General features: G+C 46.3%; 1 protein-coding gene across 4 annotated transcripts in view; it reads left to right on the top strand.

Moving 5' to 3' along the window:
• LOC141265890 (cytochrome P450 2D17-like) overlaps positions 1-22,256 on the top strand; it is a 107,667-nt gene extending 85,411 nt beyond the window's left edge. For all 4 annotated transcript variants that reach the window (XM_073679559.1, XM_073679558.1, XM_073679560.1 and 1 more), the window contains 5 exons: positions 9,267-9,440; positions 15,387-15,528; positions 17,531-17,718; positions 20,311-20,452; positions 21,870-22,256. In XM_073679559.1, the coding sequence (XP_073535660.1) occupies positions 9,267-9,440; positions 15,387-15,528; positions 17,531-17,718; positions 20,311-20,452; positions 21,870-22,048 (825 nt within the window). In that variant the 3' untranslated portion in view covers positions 22,049-22,256. The remainder of the gene's footprint in view (positions 1-9,266; positions 9,441-15,386; positions 15,529-17,530; positions 17,719-20,310; positions 20,453-21,869) is intronic.
• The last annotated feature ends 1,651 nt before the right edge of the window (positions 22,257-23,907 follow it).

Below are 23,907 nucleotides of genomic sequence, written 5' to 3'. Positions count from 1 at the left end.
CTGCCCAGGGGCTACAGCTATCCCTGATCACCCCAGCCTCCTTCATGTCCCTAAGCATCCCCTTGGCGTGTTGGTAGTGTGCAGGGGGTACGGGTCGATACCTCTCTTTTATGGGAGGATGGTCTCCCGTGGGGATGTGGTGTTCTACCCCCTTGACTCGCCCGAAGTCTAACGGGTGTTTACTAAACACTCTCTCGTACTCTTGAACCACCCGATAGACTCCCTGTCTCTGGTGTGAGGGAGTGGAGTCAGTACCCAAATGTAGTTGCTGACACCAGTCCTCCATTTTTTCCTTAGAGCCGTTACTTTCCTCCGGGGAAGATGGAGGCAAGGGTTCTACGGACTGTATGGAATTTTGATTGATGGTATACAATTTGGCTAGCGTGGCATACCGGGGCAGGTACACTTCCCTCTTCCCGATATTTATTATGCAAACGGGCACCCTCCCATGGCGTACATTGACCACCCCCCGTGCTGTCAAAATGGTGGGCCTACTGTCTGAGTAAACTGGTTCTACCATTGCCTGGTAATCTCTACCTCTCAGACCAATAGCTGCCCGGCACCAAATCATCATTTCACTTTTTGGGGGCATGGCAATAGGAAAAGGGTCACACATTCTTACGCTACCAATCTCACCACCGGAGAGTTCTATCTGTTGCCGTCGCATCAGTGCCCGGATCTCTTTCTGGAGCACTCGCTGCTGGCCGGAGCTGGCGTTCTTGGCAACCTGCTGTAAAAGGAAAATCACCTCTGCAAGACAATTTTCAATTACATTAGTTCCTAGAGTTATCTTTGGGTGACTCTCGTGCTTGTCAATGTCTACAATGATCAGTCCCTGTGCCGCCAGTTCAACTCTACCGATTTTAATGGTCACCTCTTTAAATCCAATCTGTGGCACGGGCTGACCATTGCTGGCGATGATACTCAAATCGTCGTCAGGGTAGCGGGTGATATCCGAGTCATTCCAGTACTGCTTGAAGAGCACGTACGGGATAGTGGTAACCTGTGACCCGGTGTCCAGTAGGGCACTCATAGGGATGCCATCCAGTACCACAGGCAAGACTGGACGTCCTCCCACATATTTGTCGCGCCAGTTCGATGGGCCTGATGATCTTTTTCCTGGGGTTTGGCCCTCTACCCCAGGTTGTGCCAGTTTAAAGGACAGTACCTTGCCATATGTCCGGGTTGATTGCAGCGGCGGCAGATGGGTTGTCCGTCCTCGTTGTATCGGTCGCTGGGTCTTCCTCTGGCCGGTGGGGTCCTCCTTGGTCGACGCCACGGGATGTCCTCCGGTCCGGATGCCAGCTGGATCTTCCCTGGAGTGGAAACCTGTAAAGACTGCACAGTTCGGGTTAGCGCGGCAACGCTTTTAGCTAGCTCTTGGACCTGATGGTGCAGGTCTGGAGCCGGGTCATTGTTCAAAGCCTGCGCATCAGCTCCCACAGGCCCTGCCGACAAGGGCGCCGCCTCCTGGTGGTAAGTGGTAGTGGGGCGTCTGTGGGTCACAACGCCACCTGGTGCCGGTTCTCGGAGCACCCGGATGGCTCTGTCCTTGAACTGTGCAAATCCCAGATGAGGGTCCTGTAAGGCCATTGCCCGCAACTGGGTTCGGTGGGCATTGCAATATAAACCCTCTATAAATTGTTCAGTCAACAGCCTGTCCTCGTCTCCCACGCCGTCAGGGTCGGTCTGCTTAATGGCTCTCAGGGCCTCTTGTAGGTTCAGGGCATAGTCCCTTATACTCTCGTGTGCTTGCTGCTTGCACCCGTAGAATCTAAGCTTGATCTCGGCTGAGGTGCGGGTATCAAAGGTGTCCCTCAGCCGGGTTAGTATCCCTGCAACAGTCCTCCCCCCAGGTGGCCAGGACTTTACCTCCCTTTGGGCTGCCCCGGTTAATTGGGCCACCAGGATGCTCACTTTTTGCTCTTCTGTGAGGGGATACACCTGGAAGAGGCTATCCAGCTTTTCTCTAAAGTCATGCAGGGTATGTGACTCCCCTGAGTACTGGGGTAGCCAGGCCGCTCCCGGGATATAGGGCATGGTGAAAGGCATGACTGCAGCAGCGGTGGCGCTGGCGGGGGTTGAGGCAGTGAAGCTCTCCTCCGTATCCGACATCTTCCTCCCCCCTAGTGGACCGTGGCCTACCTTGCGATGATCCTCTTCCGTAGGCCGCGGCTCCGCAGTGGATCGTCAGGGTTGAGGACCTTCCGTCGCGCTCCTGTGACGTCGGCGTCTGCTGGGCTCCTTCCAGGACCTTACGCAACGTCCGGACGTGAGGCGGGGCTTCAGTTCTCGCGCGCTTTCGGAGTCCACGCCCCTCTTTTTCCCGCGCGGCGTCTTTAAGATGGCGTCCAACGGCGGGAAAACTCCACGGATGGCGGGAAGAAGGCAGAAGATGGCGCCGGATGGCGGGAAAACTTCGCGGATGGCGGGAAGAAGGTAGAAGATGGCGCCGGATGGCGGGAAACCTCCACGGATGGCGGGAATCTTCACCACTGGTAAGTTTGAACAGTCTTTTTCAGGCACGCAGTACCCGGTGGTTGCGGGCACGAGATCCTGCCGACTACGCCAAAAGTTGACGCACCCCTGGGCCTGTGTCGCACAGCGTTGCGCATGCAGGAGCTTACCCGGAGCCGGATCTGTTGAGGATTGTAGTCTCGTGGCGGTGACCCGGTCCGTGCCCAGGGAGTCAGACTAAGTGGCGTTGTATTAGCGGTAGATGTTGGACGACTACGCCACCCGTTGAATGCAGCGAAGGAGCTGCCGCTGCAGGGCAGACCGCTGAGGCCGGTGGTAGGATTGTGCAGCGTGATAGTATCACCCCCAACGGGAGGGGTATGGCCTCAGGGCAGCCGACGTGGATGATGGGGGTAGCAGGAATCACTCAGAGACGATGCAGTGTAGTTCAGGGTCTTTACTGGTGATAAAGATAGACCCTCCCAGAGTACTGGCTAGCGATCGGGGCCTGGTCAGTCCTTGAGCAGATGGGATCTCCCCTGGCCAGGCGGAGTTGTAGGCCTCCCAAACTGACTGTACTCTTCTGGCTACCTTGCTAGAGGCGGGTATAAGTAGCCCACGTCCCTGAGTGTACCGTGTGGTGCTCACCCGTATGGCCGGTGACTCGGGGCCTTCTAGTGGCGTCCGCTCCACGACGGCGGTGCTGGTCCCACGCGTGTGACCGTGCCTTCGGGTTTCTTGGCCAGAGGACCTGAAATCCCCTGCCGGGCGGTTTCTACTGCTGGGTAAAGATTAGTCCCCACAGCCTCGGACTCCGGGTCCGGTGATAGCTTCTCAGTCAGGGCGAGCTCTGCAGCTGCCAGCCCCTGACTCCTTATAGCACTGCTCCCACAGAGCTCCTGATGTTCTTTTCCTATATCTGCTGCTCTTCTCTGTCTCTACTTCTTCTCTACACACTAACCCTGCCTCAGCCCTAGGCTTATATAGGGGAAGTTCTTCCCCTCCCAGGACTGGGCAGGAGGTGTGGCATGCATAGGATCCCTGACCAAGAGACCTCCCACCTGCTCTCAGACATAACATTGCTGTTACTGTGGAAACCAGACCCCTGGGGTGCCACATAATGCCTCCTATTTTTTTTCTCCTTTTAATTGGCAAGAAATTCAAATGCAATTACATAGGTTGAAAACCACAACATTAACGATTGATTAATTTGTCACTTTTCAATATAATCTCCATCCATTTCCACAGTCTTGGTCCACCGTTTAACAAGGGCATGTATTCCAGCATGGTAAAAAGCATTCTTGGGACCCACCGTGCACAAACTTTTCTGTATCCCAGTTGTCCAATAATTGTCATCACACTGCCTTTACTGAGGCAGATAATGCCACACAATTCATCTGCAGTCACCCGGCGGTCACCACGAATGATGTCATCGACTCGCTGAATGTTGCTTGGAGTCACTGCGGTTACTGGCCTGCCACTCCGCATTTTGTCAGCCAACGGTGATGGCCCTTCAGCTGTGTTACAGCGATGAACCCATCGTCTAACAGTACTGACATCCACTGTTGCATCACCGTACACATTTTTCAGTCTCTCATGATCTCGAATGGGCGTTTTACCTTCTGCATGCAAGAATTCAATCACAGAACGTTGTCTAATACGAACATCGATGTCAGCCATTTTGCAAACGGATACAGTCCTGCCACCTGTTGGTGCAGGAAGTTGCAATTGCTGTGGATTTGAGAAGAAGGTTTGAGGAATTGTGCCAAATTCGAATATTTAACATAACTACCTTATTTAAGGAGAAAAAAAATAGGCATTACTTATTGACTGACCCTCGTATATGCGGGTTTGCTGCTATTGAATGCAAATCAATGCAAGTCAAGACATCACAGTCTGAATTGGTTGTGCTGCGGATTGTGCCACAATGATAATACGCAGCGGAAATTTCCACATCATGTGCACAGCTCATGCGGATTATCATTGGTATACATGGCAGACCTCTTACCAAGCGATTTTAATGCGTTTCTGCGGCGGAATAACCGCCGCGGAAATGCATTAAAACCGCATTGTGTGCACTCAGCCTTATAATGACTTTGTTGGCAGCTGTGGTGATGGAGGAGGCAGCACATCTGGCATCCCTGGGCAGTGCAGGCTCCATACCAACTAGTTATAGTAATATTCAATTAAAGCACACATGTCAAACTCTGGCACGCGGAGCGATTATATTTGGCCCTCGACACATGCACCCCCCCCATCCTCGTCTGGCCTTGCACTTTCAACTGTATTTGCATCCTGGATGACTCTCCCTTCGCCATCATTTTCCCTCAGCATCTTACGTCTCAACACTGTGGAAGCAGTGACATCACTGTTTCACGTCCGCTGTACCGAGTAGTGAAGAGTTTCAGAGCACTTGCTGCTGAGACTGGAGCGGCGGGAAACCGGTGAGTATTTATTTATTTATTTTAATGTGGGGCCATTATTGTGTATGGAGGACTGTGTGGGTCCCATTATTGTGTATGGAGGACTATGTGGGGCTCATTGTGTATGGAGGACTATGTGGGGCCCATTATTGTGTATGGAGGACTATGTGGGCATTGGGGCCATATGCTTTTTACTGCTCGTACATAACATATATTATTAATAAAAATAATAATATTATGCCATTTATTCCATGGCACTTTACATGTGAAAAGGGGTATACATAGCAAAAACAATTACAATAATATTGAACAAAACATGATGGCGACTGGTACAGGAGGAGCGAGGACCTTGCCCGTGAGGTAGTTCCAATCTACAAGGAATGGGTGAGGATACAGTAGGTGAGGATAGAGCTGGTCGTGCAGCAGTATGGTGGAGCGAGGGTTACTGCAGGTTGTAGGCTTGTCTGAAGAGGTGGGTCTTCAGGTTTCTTTTGAAGGTTTCTACGGTCGGTCGGCGAGAGTCTATGTTGGGGTAGAGAGTTCCAGAGTAGGGAGGATGCACAGGAGAAATCTTGTATCCGATTGTGGGAGGAGATAAGAGGGGAGTAGAGAAGGAGATCTTGTGAGGATCAGAGGTTGCATGTGGGTATGTACCAGGAGATTAGGTCAGAGATATATGGAGGAGACAGGTTGTGAATGGCTTTGTATGCCATGGTTAGAGTTTTGAACTGGAGTCTCTGAGCAATGGGGAGCCAGTGAAGAGATTGACAGAGAGGAGAGGCCGGGGAATAGCGGGTGGACTGGTGGATTAGTCGGGCAGCAGAGTTTAGGATAGATTGGAGGGGTGCGAGCGTGTTGGAAGGGAGGCCACAGAGCAGGAGGTTGCAGTAGTTGAGGCGGAAGATGAGGGCGTGCACTAGTGTTTTTTGCAGATTCATGGTTGAGGAATGTGCAGATCCGGGAGATATTTTTAAGTTGGACTTGGCAGGAAGTGGAAAGAGCTTGGATATGTGGTTTGAAGGAGAGATAGGAGTCCAGGGTTACCCCAAGGAAGCAAGCTTGAGGGACTGGGGAGAGTGGACAGCCATTGACGTTGCTAGATAGGTGAGTTGGGGGGATTGAATGAGATGGCGGAAAGATGATGAATTCTGTTTTGTCCATGTTAAGTTTAAGAAATCTAGCAGAGAAGGATGAAATAGCGGACAGACATTGTGGGATTTTGGTTAGTAGGGAGGAGATATCTGGTCCAGAGAGGTAGATCTGTGTGTCGTCAGCATAGAGGTGATAATGAAAGCCATGAGACTCTGAGCTGTCCCAGGCCTAAGGTGTAGATGGAGAAGAGTAGGGGTCCTAGAACTGAACCTTGGGGGACACTGACAGATGAGGAGGTGGTGTGTGAGTGGGAGACACTGAATGTCCGGTCTGTTAGGTATGAAGAGATCCAGGATGGGGCCAAATCTGTGATGCCAAGAGATGAGCAAGTCTGGAGTAAGAGGGAATGGTCCACTGTGTCAAAGGCAGATGACAGGTCCAGGAGGAGGAGGACAGAGTAGTGCCGCTTGGATTTGGCGGTTAGTAGGTCGTTGGTGACTTTAGTCAGTGCAGTTGCAGTAGAATGGTATGGTCGGAAACCAGATTGTAGGCGGTCAAAGAGGGAGCAGGAGGAGAGGTGGGAGGACAGTTCAGAATGGATTTGTTGTTCCAGTAGTTTTGAGGCGTAGGGGAGCAGTGATATGGGGCTATAGCTAGTCAGAGAGGATAGGTCAAGGGAGGGCTTTTTAAGGATGGGTGTGATCGAGGCATGTTTGAAGCATGAGGGGAAGACACCAGTTGTTAGTGACAGGTTGAAAAAGTGGGCTATAGTTGGGATGAAGATAGTGGTAAAGTTTGGGATGAGGTGGGATGGGATTGGGTCAAGTTCACAGGTGGTGAGGTGTGATTTGGAGAGTAAAGAGGCAAGTTGATCTTCTGTAATGGTGGAGAAGGTGGTTATGGAGGAGGAGTATTGAGTAGGTGTGGGGAGGGGCTGTGGGGACTTTAGGCAAAAGCTTTGTATCATAGTGTCAAAGTCTTCCGCTGAAATAAGAAGAGAGGGAGGAGGCACTGGGGGATGGAGGACAGAATTGAAGGTATTGAATAGTTATTTGGGGTTGTGAGACAGGGAGGATATGAGAAATAAGCATGTGTGTTTTGCTACAGTGAGTGTGGACTTGTAGGTAGTGAGGGACTGTTTGAACACGATGAAGTGCTCATTGGAGTGGGACTTTTTCTATCTACGCTCAGCAACCCTGGAGGCCAAAGTTCTTTAGTCAGTCTGGTGTGCCAGGGTTGTCTGTTGATTGTGCGAGCTTTGGTATGTGTGTGGGGAGCGACCGAATTGAGAGCTGCAGCTGTTGTGGTGTTGTATAAAGTGGCAGCAACATCTGCATCATGTAAGGACCTAATGTCTGTAAGAGGGAGAAGGGATTCAGAGAGTGAGTGTAGGTCAAGGTTGTTTAAGATTTCTGCGAGGGTGTGTAAGTTTGTGGAGAGGATAGAGAATGTAAGTAGGTTGTGGTCAGAAAGAGGGAGAGGTGAGTTAGAGAGGTTAGATAGGGAACAGAGGCAGGTGAAGATGAGGTCTAGTGGGTGGCCATCTTTGTGGGTGGCTGCAGAAGACCACTCAGTAAGGCCGAAGGAGGAGTGAGGGATTGAAGCGTAGAGACAGCTGAGAGGGAAGTGTCAGTGGGGATGTTTAAGTCACCCATGAGGATAGTGGGGATGTCAACGGAGAGTTGCCAGTAGCCAGGTGGTGAAGTGGTCAAAGAAGGTGGTGGTTGATCCTGGGGGGCGGTAAATGACAGCCATTTGGAGGTTGGAGGGGGAGTAAATGCACATGCAGTGCACTTCAAAAGAGGGGAGAGTAATGGAGGACGACAGTGGGATTTGGGTGAAGGAGCAGTTATCTGATAGGAGGTAACCTATTCCTCCACCATGCTTGCCGGTGGGGCGGGGTGTGTGGGAAAGGTGGAATCCACCGTACGAAAGTGCAGCACAAGAGGCCGTGTCAAAGGGGGTGAGCTCCCGAGGATGATGATGCTGAGGAATGAATGCTTGTTTGTGATGAAGAGATCGTGAATGTAGGAAAGTTTGTTGCAGACGGAGCGAGCGCTCCATAGAGCACCTGTTAGAGGGACTGGGGAAGCGGGGGCTGGGCGCATGGGTATGAGGTTAGAAGGGTTACGAGAGTTTGGAATAGATAGTGGGTAGGAGGTAGAAGTGATTGTAGGGATGTGATGAGGAGGGTCAGGATTTGGAGAGATGTCGCCGGCAGTGAGGAGGAGGAGCAGAGAAAGTGTTAGTAGATGGAAGCAGGAGAGGGCATCAGGTGTCTGTCTGTGTTTGGAGACAAAGGATTGTATGTTGAAGAATAGCTCTGAGGAGGAGGAGGTGAGATGGGTGGGCAGGATGGACGGAGAGATGAAGAGTTCATTACTAGGTGTAGGGATTAGGGGTGGTTGGAAAAGTTGAAGGGTTAAGGGGGTGAGAGTGAAAACATGCATTGTTTACTGTGACTTAGTATTCAGTTACATTCAGTTCACTTCAGGTTCAATTCAGGATTAATTCATATTTCGCACACTTAAGCAATGGACACAGACAAAAGTCTAAGACTCCTAGCCCACAATATATTTGTAGCAGAAATTATTGTAATATACCCATTTGTGATTATGTGTTTATTTTATTCTAAGATCTATTAATTAAAATGTTCTTTGTTCGTGGGACAACCCCCTTATGTTTGTTTTCAATATGAAAAGGTTCATCGTTATATTTGATAAGGTAAAAACTTCCTCAATTGTAGACTTTTTTATAATAAATATCAGGGTTGGTCCGAAACTTTGTCCAAGTTTTTCATTTTGGCCCATTGTGTATTTGAGTTTAACATCCCTGAATTAAAGCGAACCTGACATCACCAAAACACGCCATCAATCTGCAGGTAAAAAGTGTTAAAACCCCGTGTAGTCAGCTTCACAGAGACATCAAAGTTTTAATCATGGTGTAATCCTCATGTAACTACTCTGTTATTTCACAAGCATATGAATCCTCATTGATGATGTGACTTGTATGCGTACAGATAACGGTTTATGATACAGCGACAAGTAGTCATGTGATTGGATCGCTGTTGTGGCCTTCACAATAATTTCCTGGTGGCTTTCAAGTACAAGTGTCCAACATGTCTTGTAAATCAAGAGTGCCAAACTACTCACATGAAAGTTTTGCTGTATGGATATAGTGTTGTATAAAATGTGCTTCTCTTTATTAATCAAACATTGAACTCTCCACTGGATTGAGTCTTTTGCAAGTTGGTCTCATGAAGGGTAAGCTCCTCATAAAATGTTTTCTCTTTAGCTGTACAAAATCTTCCCCTGGCTGATGAAGGTGCCTGGGTCGCATCAGAAGCTTTTCAGTATCCAACGCACTTACCTAGACTTTTTACGAGCGATTATCCAGAAACACAGGGACAGTTGGGATCCTGCAGGCAGGAGGGACTTCATTGATGCCTTTTTTGAGGAAATAGAAAAGGTAAGCAAATACTGTAGTAGGCCTTCTTCACATGTTTGTGTTTCAGGTACGTGTGGTGTCTTTTTTTTTTTCACAGATACAACCTGTACCCATTATAATCTATAGTGCTGCACACATGGCCAATAAATGCCTATGATCAGTGTAAAACATATAAGGCACACCGATGGCATCCGTGTGCTGTAGGTGTTTAACATTACAAAGCACAAGAGAAGCTTTGGAATTTTTTTCTTAAGCCATACCGGAAAAAAGCGGATAACACACTTGATCCAAAACTCTGACAGCGGTATCGGTATTATACGGACTATGAAGGTTGCCTTACAGATACAATATTGTATAATTGTCTGGCTCGACCTCCACCGAGTCGGGCCATAATAGCGGCCAATTGTCACGGTGGTCCCTCAGCAGAATCAATAAGCAATGTCCAGACTTCAGGTACAACAGGAAAAAAACTCCCTTTTACTGGAGATGATGATGATGACGACGACAATGACGACCTGCTTACTACTACTACCAACTGCTATTACAGCTCTCCACAGTTATTCATTACACTGAGTCGACAGCTCCTCATGGTGTGATGAACCCAGCTCTTTTCCGGAAATATGTAGCAGCCCTCCTCACTCCTGCTGCATATAGTACTATACGTGCACTAAAACTTCTTCTCTCAGCCTGTACCTTGGCATCCATGGCACCTCAGGCTTACAGGAAAGTACCTCAGCTCTCTTCCCACTGCTGACGGCTAAGGATCCTCCATAAACATCCCTCGTCTGATCCCTGACTGACGTCATCTTCCTTAATTTCTTAGCAGAACACATCTTCAGCCCTATCATTTGTTCCTCTTTGAGCTTCCCTTCACCACTGGCTCTGTTAGCCCCAGGTTTCTTCCTTCCCATTCTGCAGTGCACCTGGGATCCATTACCTTCCGTCTTGGCGGGCCACTGTCCATCTTTCCCTGTATGCCAAAGGGCACAGGGATGCCAGTAATTCTGTCAGGCCTTGGGCTCCAGGCGTGACAGGAGAGTCCGCTCCTAATTCTAGTATGGCGTCCCACTGGCTCGAATGGTAGACATGTAGACTGTGTACCAAAGAGGTCTCTCTCAGAATACAGCGGGCCGAGGACAAAGGATACTGGCAGACAGTTTGTTGGGGAAACACCTTTTTACTAAGAGCAGGAACGGGGTTGCCCTGGCAATGCAAGAAAGGAACAAAAATAAACTTCACACACACCTAGCTCAAGACAGCCAGTACCCCTGCACTGCACAACCAACAGGACCAGGATGTACTAACATAAGAACTATAATTTGCCTACCCAGTGGTTCCACCTAGTGCGGTAACCACTTGTTACCCAGAGCAATAATGTAATCAGATAGGTGCACAAGGCGGTCCGTGCAGTGGTGCAGCTCAACAGTTAACAAACTTAACAACTTTCTATGTTTACAATACTGTTATCCTAACTATACACAATCTCACCGCTGAGGGGAGTAACTAGCTAAGGTTCACCCAACCCTGCCTACAACCAATGTCTTTAATTGAGAACCTGTGTTTGGAACCAAACTCTTCCTGCTATTTGCATGCATGCATCCACCGGGGTCCCTGTGGTGGAGCCTGAGCTCAGGACTTACCAGCCTTTAATTGTTCTCTGAAGAAGCTGTCTGATCGGGCACTTAGCTGGGAGACTGAAGAGAGGGTCCTGACCTCGTCACAGGAGCGCAGTTTTCAGTCTTTCAGACTAGCAAAGGGCCCTTCACGTCACTCAGATGCCTTGGGGGGAATCCAACACTGCATCAAACCGTAGTCACCCCCACCCCAAGGTGATTCTTTCTCTTTAGCCCACTGCACTTCTCTATCTCCCTCACTATCAGGAAGTACCTTCCTTTTATTATCACTAGTTCTAGTATTAACTATGTCCTATCCTATAGTCTAAACCACTCACTATATAAACAGTACTTATCTTATCCCTAGTCTAATCCTGTACTTACCCTGCATTACTCACATTATACATAAACACTTTCCATTACTTACATGCTGGGCATCACCATAACACATTATATAAGATGCACATCACTATTCACATTACATGTAAAACCACATGACACTATAAACATAGCTGTTATGCACACGCCCGGACTGACTGGCGTGTGCGGGTGTTGTGGTTCCACTGGACCATGGACCGGAGAGTGCCTGGAGGGGCAAGACTAAGTATCTGGCCGATCCGACCAAGGTGGCACGACGGCATACGACGCCAGTGCACCAGGGAGAAACCGGGCAGAGGGACCAGGTGCTACTCCAGGTCAAACTCCGGACACGGGGCTTGACCCACACTGGGATTACTGGAACAGGCAGGTTAGGCTGGCACAGACTGGTGGATGTAAGCAAACACGGCAGGTATGCAGATGGGTGGATACAGGCGAGTATGCAGGCAGGGAGGTACTGGCCGAAAGGACGGGCTGGAGCACAGAAAGGTTAAGACCCAGTACAGACTGGGTCACCGAACCGCAGATGCGGTAGACAACCACAGCAGAGAGGGAACGCCCGAAGCGGTGGGCAAGAACAGAGCAGGACGGGGCTGCAGGAGCAGCGAGCAAGAACAGAGCAGGACGGGGCTGCAGGAGCAGCGAGCACAAGCAGGGCAACACAGGACTGCCGGAGCAGCGGGCAGAAGCAGGGCAACACAGGACTGCCGGAGCAGCGGGCAGAAGCAGGGCAGGACAGGACTGCCGGAGCAGCGGGCAGAAGCAGGGCAGGACAGGACTGCCGGAGCAGCGGGCAGAAGCAGGGCAGGACAGGACTGCCGGAGCAGCAGGCAGAAGCAGGGCAGGACAGGACTGCTGGAGCAGCGGGCAGGGCAGGACAGGACTGCCGGAGCAGTGAGCAAAAGGGTCAGAGCGGAGCAAGGCTGCCGGAGCAGTGAGCAAAAGGGTCAGAGCGGAGCAAGGCTGCCGGAGCAGTGAGCAAGGAGTCAGAGCAGGACGGACAGGGCTCTGTTCACACGGAACAGACAGGAAGGGAAAGGCAGAGCCAGATACCCACAGGGTATTAGCAGTGAAGTAGCAAGTGGACCACAAACTCACAAACGGGAGTACAGAGACAACAAGCAGGAGTTAGGTACGAGTTCAGACTCTGCAGAAAAAGGAAAGGAACGGACATAGAGGCAAAACAGGTAAAGGATAGGAGAGAGTTCAGACTGGAACTGAGTGTATGGAAGAGACCGACGCTGCAGCGGGATACAGGAGCGGGTCTGGGAATACGGCCCCCAGAGAGGCGGGACGAACAGGCAAGGAGCGTGTTCAGACAGGACAGACAAGATACAGGAACGGATCTAGGTAATCGGCCCCTAGAAGGCGGGAGGAACAGGCTAGGAGCGTGTTCAGACAGGCCTGGAAATACAGCCTCCAGGAAAGGCAGCAGGCAAGAGTACACAGACAGGACTCAGTTCAGACAGGAACAGATACCGCAAGGCACAGACAGGCAGATCTAGGAATACGGCCCCTAGAAGGCGAAAGAACAGGCAAGAAGCATGTTCACAAGAACAGACCACAGTTCAGACACAGAACTGGAAAACAGGATAGGACCTGGCATGTCAGAGACAAAAAGCCGACTGACAGGACACAATGCTCAGGCGCCATCTTGAGGAAGAAGGTGGTATAAATACCCAAAGATGGACAGCAATAGGCTGAAGGTGCAACAGGGGCGTGTCCGCAGCAGGTACAAGAAACAGGAAGTTCAGCGGGCGTCGCCCTATGCAGCCAAAACAGACAAACAGACAGCAAGGAGGGAAGCCAGAGAGACATTCTGGACTGGAGATCAAGTGCGCGCTCTTGCACAGTGGGAGATGGACCACCATGCAAGGACGCCGCCAGGTATGTTACAATAGCACGATTATTATCTTCAAGGGTGGGAATGCAGCAGAACAGTCCATCATTATTACAACTGCACCCGGGGAGGGTGAATGAATAAAGCACAGTTTGCTTGTTTTTATAAAAAAAAAAGCTGCAGTCAAGCGATTTGGGTTTTCTGAAGATGGAAAAGCACAGAATGACTGTTCATAGCGTGGCCAGCTTAAAGCCACCTTCCCATCTGCTTGTTTTCCTGCAATCTTCACCCCACTATTCTTTGACTGCTCTGGCTTCGTAGAGCCAAATAAGGGTGGAGATAGGTGGAAACAAAGTAGGTGGGAAGGTGTATTATAAATGATGAGCACCCGTCTTGAAGCACCGAGCACCTGTATTTGATTTGAACAGTCATTCTGTGCTGACAGAGTCCCTTTAAATTCACCATGAAAACCCAACCATCCCAAGAGTATGTGTAAATGTCTTTTATTATTTTTAGGCAAATTCTGCTGGGAAACTGCTTGAGAAAGCACCAAAAAAACACCCGAAGCATTGAACATGTACATAGCAATTTTAAAAGACTTTCTGTGCACTTAGTTTTAATCTTTTAGCACTTCTTTTAACCACTTCAGACTTCAAAATCCATGAAGTGGATAAAAAGGGACTGGTCCATTGTTCACATATGAAATAAAAAATAAAAAAAAATAAAAAAATGCTGGGAGTAAAGCCACCACAAAACATGTCTGAAAGGACATGAGAAAAGACATTTCAGGAAAAACACCGCTGGCGTCTTCTGCTGCAAAAACTATGCAGGTCCACCGGGCTCTGAAACACATCCCCTTGTACGAACATCCTACTGCCACGGCTGTCCCTTTTTTGCACCCAGTCTTCCCTTCACCCTCGGAACACCTCCTTACTGGATATTTGGCAAAGTACCCTGCTACTTTAGGAAATTCTGTACATTATTCATTCCTGAACTATTCTAGGAATAAACTTGCATACTGAGCATTGTTATACATGCTTTGTGACAATTGCATCATATAAATAGGTTGTGTAGATGAAAAAATCCATTTTCTTATAAGCTGCCATGGAACTTGGAGGCATTGTATGCTGGTCACTTTGTTAAGGTTCTTACTTTCCGCAACAGAGGAGAACTGTTACAAAGAGCATCTCTCGCTCTGGAGGACCTGTCCTGTAGTACAACAACAACCCATAGGTTTGAATGGCCGCTGTGTATTCCTTCCTTCTGTGGTGTCGCTGCAGTCAGCAAAAAAAAAATATGACCGTTGTCCCTACAGATAACCTCTAATTGCTGGTGATTACTTTGTGATCTTCATATTGTCAGAGGATCCTTCTACCAAACCTAAATTGTCCCGAGCCGAGAACCCCACCTGAGAAAGGACTGATCGCCTTTTCTCAGGGTCAAGAAGGAATTTTTCCCCGTGTTGCAAATTGGCTGAATGTGTCCTGGGGTTTTTGCCTTCTGGATCAACAGATTTAGGCATAGGGATTTTAGTAATACCATTATTAGAATCACAAGAGTAATACAAAATATAAAACTAATTAAATTATTAACGGGTTCATTTTTAATTGTAATAGTGCAGTAATAATACATTTGTGAGGCCTAGTCCCAGTTAGTTAGTAAGTTAGTGTATTGTTAGTGTATTGTTAGTGTAGGGAGTACAATTGGGGGAGAAAGGTTGAACTGAACGGACCTAGGTCTTTATTCAACCTACGTTACTATGAAATAATACAAGTCAACCCTATTTTGGATGCCCATAACTTATAAACCAGAGCAGACGGTGGCAACAATCGGCATTGTTAGATAGACAGCTAACTGATTTCCATGAGTAAGGTGTAATATTGTGACAACGGAGTCATCCTGCGATCTGTTTATTGGCCGGGACCCTTCTAATTGAAAGAGATAGCTAGTGACTAGTGTCCACTACAGTGGGTGCCCGTCTCTGCTCCTTACTATAACGCCACCTGTCGGGTCAGTAAGTGTATTAGGAGAGGTTTCTTGTGTTTTTTTCTTTATTTACGGCTTTATTTTGCAATAGAGAGAAGGTGACTTTGTCTCTGATGTCTTCTATAATATCTATTATTTCTGTGCCCCCAGAATAAAGACAGTCCCACCAGCAGTTTCACCGAAGAGACACTTCTCATAGTAATAGCGGATCTCTTTGTAGCCGGGACGGATACGACATCTAACACTTTGCGCTGGTCTCTCTTGATGATGTTGCTTCATCCTCACATCCAGAGTAAGTGGACAGTAGGCAATAGTCATTTTCTTGACGTATAACTCCAAAGGTGATTACATGCGTGTCTAATGTCAGAAGTTGAATGGTAGGTTAGTCTATGTTCACATTTCCAGTAATCATCCCGTAGAACGGATCCAGCAGCAATCTGTTGGCAAAGTTGTGCAGACACAAATTTTGTCCGTTTTTAAAAAACTGATTTCAGTTAGATCCGTTTTTTGACATTGAACTATTATGGAAAACGTGTCTGTTAATTAGCCATCCGTTGTTCTCCCTTCTCCCATCCGTTTTTTGCTTAATGCATCAGTTTCAAATAGATGATTACTTGAAAGTTCACATGTCCAGTAGTATATGGTAACCCCTTCACGACCTTTGACATATATTTATGTCAAAGGTCGAGACCTTGCCTTTGATATGGGTTCGCAGGCTGAGCCCGCATCTTTCCCCGCAATTGATAGCTGATTTAATCAGCCATCAAGTGCCTTTAAACACCACATAGCTTGTTTTTCATTTTTTTTCTGATCAAATAAATTTTTTTTCTTTGAACACTGGAGTGTGGGCAACTTGAAGCAATGAAGATTGCAAGGGAGATAATCATAGGGTGGAGTTGCCATCCAATCTCGGGTCGGTTTCACACATCCGGGTATTTCCGGTACTGGAGATATCCGTGTCCGTGTGCTCCTGTATGGCACATGAGTGGCAACCATGTGCTGCCCATGTGCCGCATCAGGAGCACACGTACCCGTGCTTGGGTGTTTACAGTTAGCACTGTTCCTAAGTGCCAGATGCTGAATGCTGCCCTCATCATTGTCCCTTGGTCGAGCTGTGATCAGCATGAGCAAGGGACAATGTTGGGAGTAGTTGTCTGCTCCCGCAGTGTCCATGTGTAAAAATAAGAATAAAATCCTTATACTCACCTGTCCAGAGATATCCCGCGCTGTAATCCTCTGACCGCTGATGCCGGGGAGAATGAGCCACTCCAGCAAGCGGGCCCCAGAGCTGCGCTGAAACTGCTGTGGATGGTCAAATTATCTCTGCAACTACACTATTTTTCCTTTTTGCAGATATTTTTATTAAACTGTTAATATAACGTAATACAAAACCAATTCCAATAATTCTCCTCCAGCTCATGATGGGAGGAGGAATCTTTTTTTCTTTTTAAAAAAGATTTATATGTTAATCAGTTTTTGAGGCCCAGTGATCAGTTCCAATCTCTGGTGGGATACAACAGCTAGTATTTAGTTTAGGCCATGTACGTATCATGATTGGGATGTCCAGTTAGTTTGTATGCCAAGAAAGTTCCCAACATACATGCTAGAGAGTTCCAGTAGCACAATGAGGAGGCTGGTATATGTCAGTATGCTGCAAAAATTTAGTATTGATTTCCATGCATTGTTATCCAGTAAAGAATAAATAAAAAATATATATTATATTATTATATAAATATTTTTTTACAAGGAGACATTTTGGGTGACAGATGCCACTGTATGGTATCCATCACAGGCCTATTTTAAACATATACATTGGGAAGCTCCAGTAATTTACCTGTCCATAAACATAAAGTTATTACTGAAGCTTTCCTAGTGGGAGGTCTACAGAATGGTCAGCACTTCAATTCTCACAGCGTTTTTGCTGCAGAATTCCCCCATACTAATGAGTTGGGAAAATCTGCACCAAAAACGCAAGTAAAAAACGTAGCAAAAAGCCTCTTTTCCACTGCGTCTTTCCCACAAAGAGATGCAGAAATTTCTGCACCAAATACTTAACGCGTGCACATTATCCTAAGATATTCTCCACTTCCTCTCCTTTTATCTACTGGGACAGGACCCATAGTGGAGAACAAATGCCTTGCACCACACTGGACCTAACCTTACGGTGCAAACTGGCATATGTTTTTTAGCTTTGTTTTAAGATGTTTTGTACTTTTGCTGGGTGTTGGGTAATATTGACCAGATCCTAATAAAACTTAATGGTATCGGTAATTGATTATTATTATTTTTTGCAGCGAAGGTCCATGAAGAAATTGACCGTGTAATTGGCAGCAACAGAGCACCAACAATAGAAGATCAATCTAAAATGCCATATACCAGTGCAGTCATCCATGAAGTCCAGAGATATGGGAACATCTTGCCTATAGCTTTGCTCCATATGACTTACAGAAACACAAATATCCAAGGATTTGACATCCCCAAGGTTGAGTATTATGAGAGGAAAAATGTACAGTGAAAAGCTTTTAACCCAGCATCCAATATTCCAGCTAGGCTGATAAATCAATTGTTTGTTGTTATTTTGACTTCAGATATTAAGGGAACTACCAAAGGTTTCGTAATAACATGTTTAAATTAAAGATAAGCTTTTCTCTTTGGCGACACTCTCAGCCATTGCACTTGGCTTCATGTTAGCTTTTTAGATTCCAGTTTATTTTCTTTAGCACCGCGGAAATCGCCCTGCAATTGCCAGGATCAGAGACCACTCCAATCTTGGCCAGTTAATCCCTTAGATGCCATGCTTATTATTGACCACAGCATCTAAGTGGTTAGAAAGAGGAAGGGGTCGTCACACTAGCAGCAGCCCTGGATAATGGGTGGAGGAGGTTGTTTTGGCACCTGGGTGCCTAATATTTTTATAGGGCTGAGAGAAAGACCATAGATTTCCTGTCACTATGTTACTAACCACAAATAATGCTTTAGTGTACAAAATATTCCAAACTTGCCAACATTCTAATGGGCAATATGGGGTAATTTATGCCAAGTTCCAGGAACCCCTTGTGCTATCCCAAAACTGCTCCAATTTCCACTTTTAGGGGCATAGCCCAAGCCCTTTTCCTGTTGAATTCCAGTTCCTGGAACTTCCGGATACATATGCTACTGTTGGCAACTATGATATTTCAATTCATAGAAACATTCAATAGATTACGATATGCAGTCCTATCACTAAACTAAAATAACATTTAAATGACGTTTAAACAAAGTGTTTAAAAATAACAAATATTAAGTAAACTCTTTATAGTGCATGGTAAATGGCATTACAAACAAAAACCCACAAAAAATAATGGTGGGGTTGCTTTTTACTTGCATTCCAACACTTCCCCAAAACTGAAAAAAAGAAAATTAATATTATTTACTTCAAAATGGTTACTTGGTCTGACAAACATGGGCATGTCAGCATTTTTTGGGGGCGAACTTAGTTCAGCATAAAAACCTATACAAATTAAGGATAACACTAATCATTAATAGGTTCCCTTTAAACTACGCCATTCACTGGCCAGCACACAGTACCTGTCACATTGTATAACTCGATTTACCTGCAGATATAGGTTTAATCTGCAGGTTAATCGTGTTAGAAAGGTGTCCAGCCGCCATACAGAAAGTGCAGCTTTTGGGAGAAAATGAACCGTATATTTTTTCTAGCAGCAGTCAGCTTTCAGTCATACAGTCGTGCCGATGCGGCTCCAGTCACAGCATAGTATATAATAAGTGGCGGCTGTAACCACACCCCGACACTTTGACTGACAGCCATCTCTGCAGTGTGAGTGGTGGCTGTAACCGCAGCGGTACGCCTGTATGACTGAAAGCCAGTGGCTCCAGGTAGGAATTAAGTTCATTTTTTCAGGAGCTGAAATTTCAATATGGAAGTCGGGCACCTTACTAACACCATTAACCCTATATCTGCATTTTAATAGCGTTATCAGACATGACCGGTTCCCTTTAAAAAAAAAAAAAAAAAAAAAATTGATATATTTTCTATATTCTTCCATAAGTAGCCAAAAAGGAAAAGAAAGATTTAATAAAACTTGGCCCTCAAAAACAAGTCCTATTGGAGTTACATTTAAAGGGGTTGTCCCCTTTCAAAAATGTCTTTTTTTTTTAACTTCTAACTGAGCTTTACTTGTCTCCCCTGGTCTAGTGCTGCGTTTCCGCCACTGTCCCGGTCTCTGTATTTGGCTGTAGCGGTGACGTCATGCCGACAGCGCTGTAACCGATCACTGAGCTCAGTGGCTCTGCCGTCTACATCAGCAGATGTTTATTGAAAAGCAACAAACTCTTTTAACAGAAAAATTGAAGCGTTATTGGTCTCGGAGCGTGGCGACATAAAATTAAGTAAACTATAAAAAATATTCCTGTGGTTCTTAATGCTTAAATAGAGAATCCTTAAAGAAGCACTCCCAACCAAACTTTTATTCCATAAACCTTTCTAAATAAATAAGTGATGTAGTGTAGGTGCATTAAAATACTTGTCGATCGTCTTCCCCAGTTTCCATCGCTGCTCCAGTTCTCTCTTGATTCATGTGACTTGAATTCTGACTTGACGGATCACACTGGGGTTTCTGTGTGAACCGAAAGTCACTTTTACAATGTAAGTCTATGGAGCCTTAGAATGAGCGGATCTGGCAGCTGAGGAAGACTGTGATCGGTAAGTATTTTAATGCACCTACTACATCCATATTTAAAAATGACAAGGTGTACCCAATCAGGATGGTCCCTTACTCTAGTATCTCACTTCACAATGTGCCAGCAGACTCACCATTTTGGGGCTGTGCATCTTCTCTATTTCCAATTGTAATAAAGTCAGGTCTAGGTCCTTCTCTGCCCCATCTATTTTGAGTCACATTTCTATTGGTGGATGTCCTTCAACCTGAATCTTGTCCTGATTTCTTAGGATTTGTCCACACAACTAAATACTATCGTATAACATTAAGTCTCCTGAAATTTCTGAACATTAAGCAAAAAAACACCTAAGAATATAATAGTAATACTAGTATATGTTTTATCTTTATCAATTCAGGGCACTACAATCATACCTAACTTGAGTTCAGTCTTAAAGGATAAGAGCATTTGGAAGAAACCGTATCAATTTTACCCAGAACATTACTTGGATTCAGAAGGAAACTTTGTGAAGAATGAAGCATTCATTCCCTTTTCTGCAGGTACCAGCAAATAATGAATAGATACAGCTTAACTTTGTTTAGAATTGTGACGTCGTCAGAAATCATCTCTAATTACTCTAATTACTTTACTAAAGTCTCCAAAAAGTTTTCAACTTTGGGCCTTTTCACATGACATTTTTATTCTTTACCCAGTAGTTCATACCCTTGGTAAAGCTCACAGCCGCTATGTTAAAAAGAGACTGTGACCGATGTCAAATAGTGATATCCATTTAAAAATGGTAATTATAACGAATAAATATTAGTGTTGATTGAGTATGCCTCATTAATCCTTTCGGCGAGCACACTCAAATGCTCGCCGAGTATTTTGGCGTACTCGGTGTTTCACTCACTGTAGCCGCGCCTGTAAGTGTCACGGCTGTTAGACAGACTCTACGAGCATCCGAGCGTGCTCGCCAAAAGGGTTAATGAGACATACTCGATCAACACTAATAAATATATATGTATTGTGGAAAGGGCCTTTAAAAGTGGTTATCAAAAACTTGGGCTAGCTATACACATTGGATGACTGTCGGCCGAGTGCTGCTTTGACTGATCGTTTGACTGACTGTCATATCAGCCGACTCTCTGAAACACAAAAGTGCTCATTCAGCAGCTTATCTAAGCAAGAACAATATGATTGGCAGTGAACATGCGCGGACAACATCTCTCCTGACCATCAGTCGGCCAGAGCCCCCATAGACATCAGACTGTTGGCCGGATCAGTCGATATAGTCGGGTTCCACCAACATTCGTTTAATGTGTATGGGGAACTTTAAAAATTGCTGGGCTATTCTAAAGATGTTTAATTTGTTGACAAATTGGCACTAATGGGCTTCCGTGCTCCAGTGATCTCCTTCGTTGTTTGTCCATATACTCGCCTGTGAATAGTGCCACCTTGATGACTTTCAGGAGGCCCCAGGAGTTAGACCTCCACCACATACCATCCAAGTGTCCCTTTTTTCAAAAGACCATAGCTACTTTTGACTTTGTGCATTAGTAAACTTACTCTGTTGCTCCAGAAACTGTCTGCTTCTTCACCTTATATTTGACCTTACTTTGTACCATCATTTGGTACAGTTTGCATCAGAACAATAAATTCAGATGATGTTTAAACTTTTTAGATTTGAAATACAAAAAAAACTATTTATGCGTATATATGTGTCTAAAGGAATGGATCTATTACCTTTATGAAACATAAATGTTAGTCTTTGGCTGTCCAAAAAGTATGTCCCATTATCAATGTTTCTAAACCCCTTTATTTAGTTCATAAGGGCTTTTATATAATATGTGTATCACTCCTAAGAAGTTTTCTGATGACATAGCCAATACTGCTGGGTGGAAGCATTGTTGGTCCTCAGTATTTGAATTCTGGAGCTTGAGCTGTGGCTTTCTTCATATTCCTCTCATTTGTGTTTAGGCCGCAGAATATGTGTGGGAGAGCAGCTGGCAAGAATGGATCTCTTCATCTTCTTTACATCTCTTCTGCAACGTTTCGAATTCCGCATTCCAGATGATCAGCCATTTCCCAGACATGATCCTGTATTTACCTTCAACTACAGCCCTCATCCCTTCCAAGTCTGCTGTAAGGAACGTTAATACTGAACAGACACACAGGATACTCCATAATAATTTGCTGAAATAAATCTTTTTATAAACTCTGAACAATGTTCTTACAAACTGAATGTCAATCAAATCAATATCTGTACAGTTTATACCCATATATTGATAAATAAAAATGTATCTCACCTGACAAAAAATGTACTTGCAGATTAATGGCTCTTATAAATAAAACTTTACCAAAAAGTCAGCGTCGCCCTTGGCAATCAATCAGATAACGTCTTTCATTTTATTTCAGACTTGGTGACACCAACACGTTTTTATACATGATAGGAATAGTCTGTAGAATTTTGTTGACTGCAATTTAAATCTAATGTGTATGGGGGCCTTAACCGGTTCAGGACCGCCCACTGTACATAAACGTCGGCGCTGCCCGGGCTCTGTGCAGCGCCGACGTTTAAAAACGGTGGGTGGTCCCGCAGCGCTCAGGACCCCCAGGGTCCTGCTAGCGCTGCGGTACCGGTTCAGAGCGATAGCTCTGACATGTGGCATCATGGGGACCCGAATGGATCAGGTCCCCATGATGTTAACCTGTTCCTATCTTCTAGATGCCGCGATCCATAGCGATCGCGGCATTTAAAAGATAGTAACAGCTGGTGGTCGGCGATCGGGACCCCCCACATACCTCAGGAGCGGCGGGGATCCCGGTGCTGTGACCTCTGACATCATCGAGACCTGATTGGCTCAGGTCTCGATGATGTCAGCGTCACACCAGCCAATCAGAGAGATCACCAGGGAAGTTTGTTTTAGCAACAAACTTTCCCGGGCGATCTGCCTGATAAATACACTGTTTCTCCTCCGATCTCAGTGAGAGAGCAGAGGAGAAACCGTGTGACAAGAGCTGTGTCAGCCTTGCCACTGTGAAAGTAAAAAAATAAAAATAAAAAAGAAAGTAAGAGTTAGGGTTAGTCAGTCCTGTCAGATCTATCAGTCAGTCAGTCCTGTCAGATCTATCAGTCAGTCAGTCCTGTCAGATCTATCAGTCAGTCAGTCCTGTCAGATCTATCAGTCAGTCCTGTCAGATCAGTCAGTCAGTCCTGTCAGATCAGTCAGTCAGTCAGTCCTGTCAGATCAGTCAGTCAGTCAGTCCTGTCAGATCAGTCAGTCAGTCAGTCCTGTCAGATCAGTCAGTCAGTCAGTCCTGTCAGATCAGTCAGTCAGTCAGTCCTGTCAGATCAGTCAGTCAGTCAGTCCTGTCAGATCAGTCAGTCAGTCAGTCCTGTCAGATCAGTCAGTCAGTCCTGTCAGATCTGTCAGTCAGTCAGTCCTGTCAGATCAGTCAGTCAGTCCTGTCAGATCTGTCAGTCAGTCAGATCTGTCAGTCAGTCAGTCCTGTCAGATCTGTCAGTCCTGTCAGATCAGTCAGTCAGTCAGTCCTGTCAGATCAGTCAGTCAGTCAGTCCTGTCAGATCTGTCAGTCAGTCAGTCAGTCCTGTCAGATCAGTCAGTCAGTCAGTCCTGTCAGATCAGTCAGTCAGTCAGTCCTGTCAGATCAGTCAGTCAGTCCTGTCGGATCAGTCAGTCAGTCAGTCCTGTCAGATCAGTCAGTCAGTCCTGTCAGATCTGTCAGTCAGTCAGATCTGTCAGTCAGTCAGTCCTGTCAGTCAGTCAGTCAGTCCTGTCAGATCTGTCAGTCCTGTCAGATCTGTCAGTCAGTCAGATCTGTCAGTCAGTCAGTCTTGTCAGTCCTGTCAGATCTGTCAGTCAGTCAGTCCTGTCAGATCTGTCAGTCAGTCAGTCAGTCCTGTCAGATCAGTCAGTCAGTCCTGTCAGATCAGTCAGTCAGTCCTGTCAGATCAGTCAGTCCTGTCAGATCAGTCAGTCAGTCAGATCTGTCA

Source organism: Phyllobates terribilis, unplaced genomic scaffold (assembly GCF_046119375.1).
Source record: "Phyllobates terribilis strain yellow unplaced genomic scaffold, ASM4611937v1 Scaffold_4__5_contigs__length_816908805, whole genome shotgun sequence".
Classification (NCBI taxonomy): domain Eukaryota; kingdom Metazoa; phylum Chordata; class Amphibia; order Anura; family Dendrobatidae; genus Phyllobates; species Phyllobates terribilis.
This window is presented reverse-complemented; position numbering and strand designations above follow the sequence as displayed.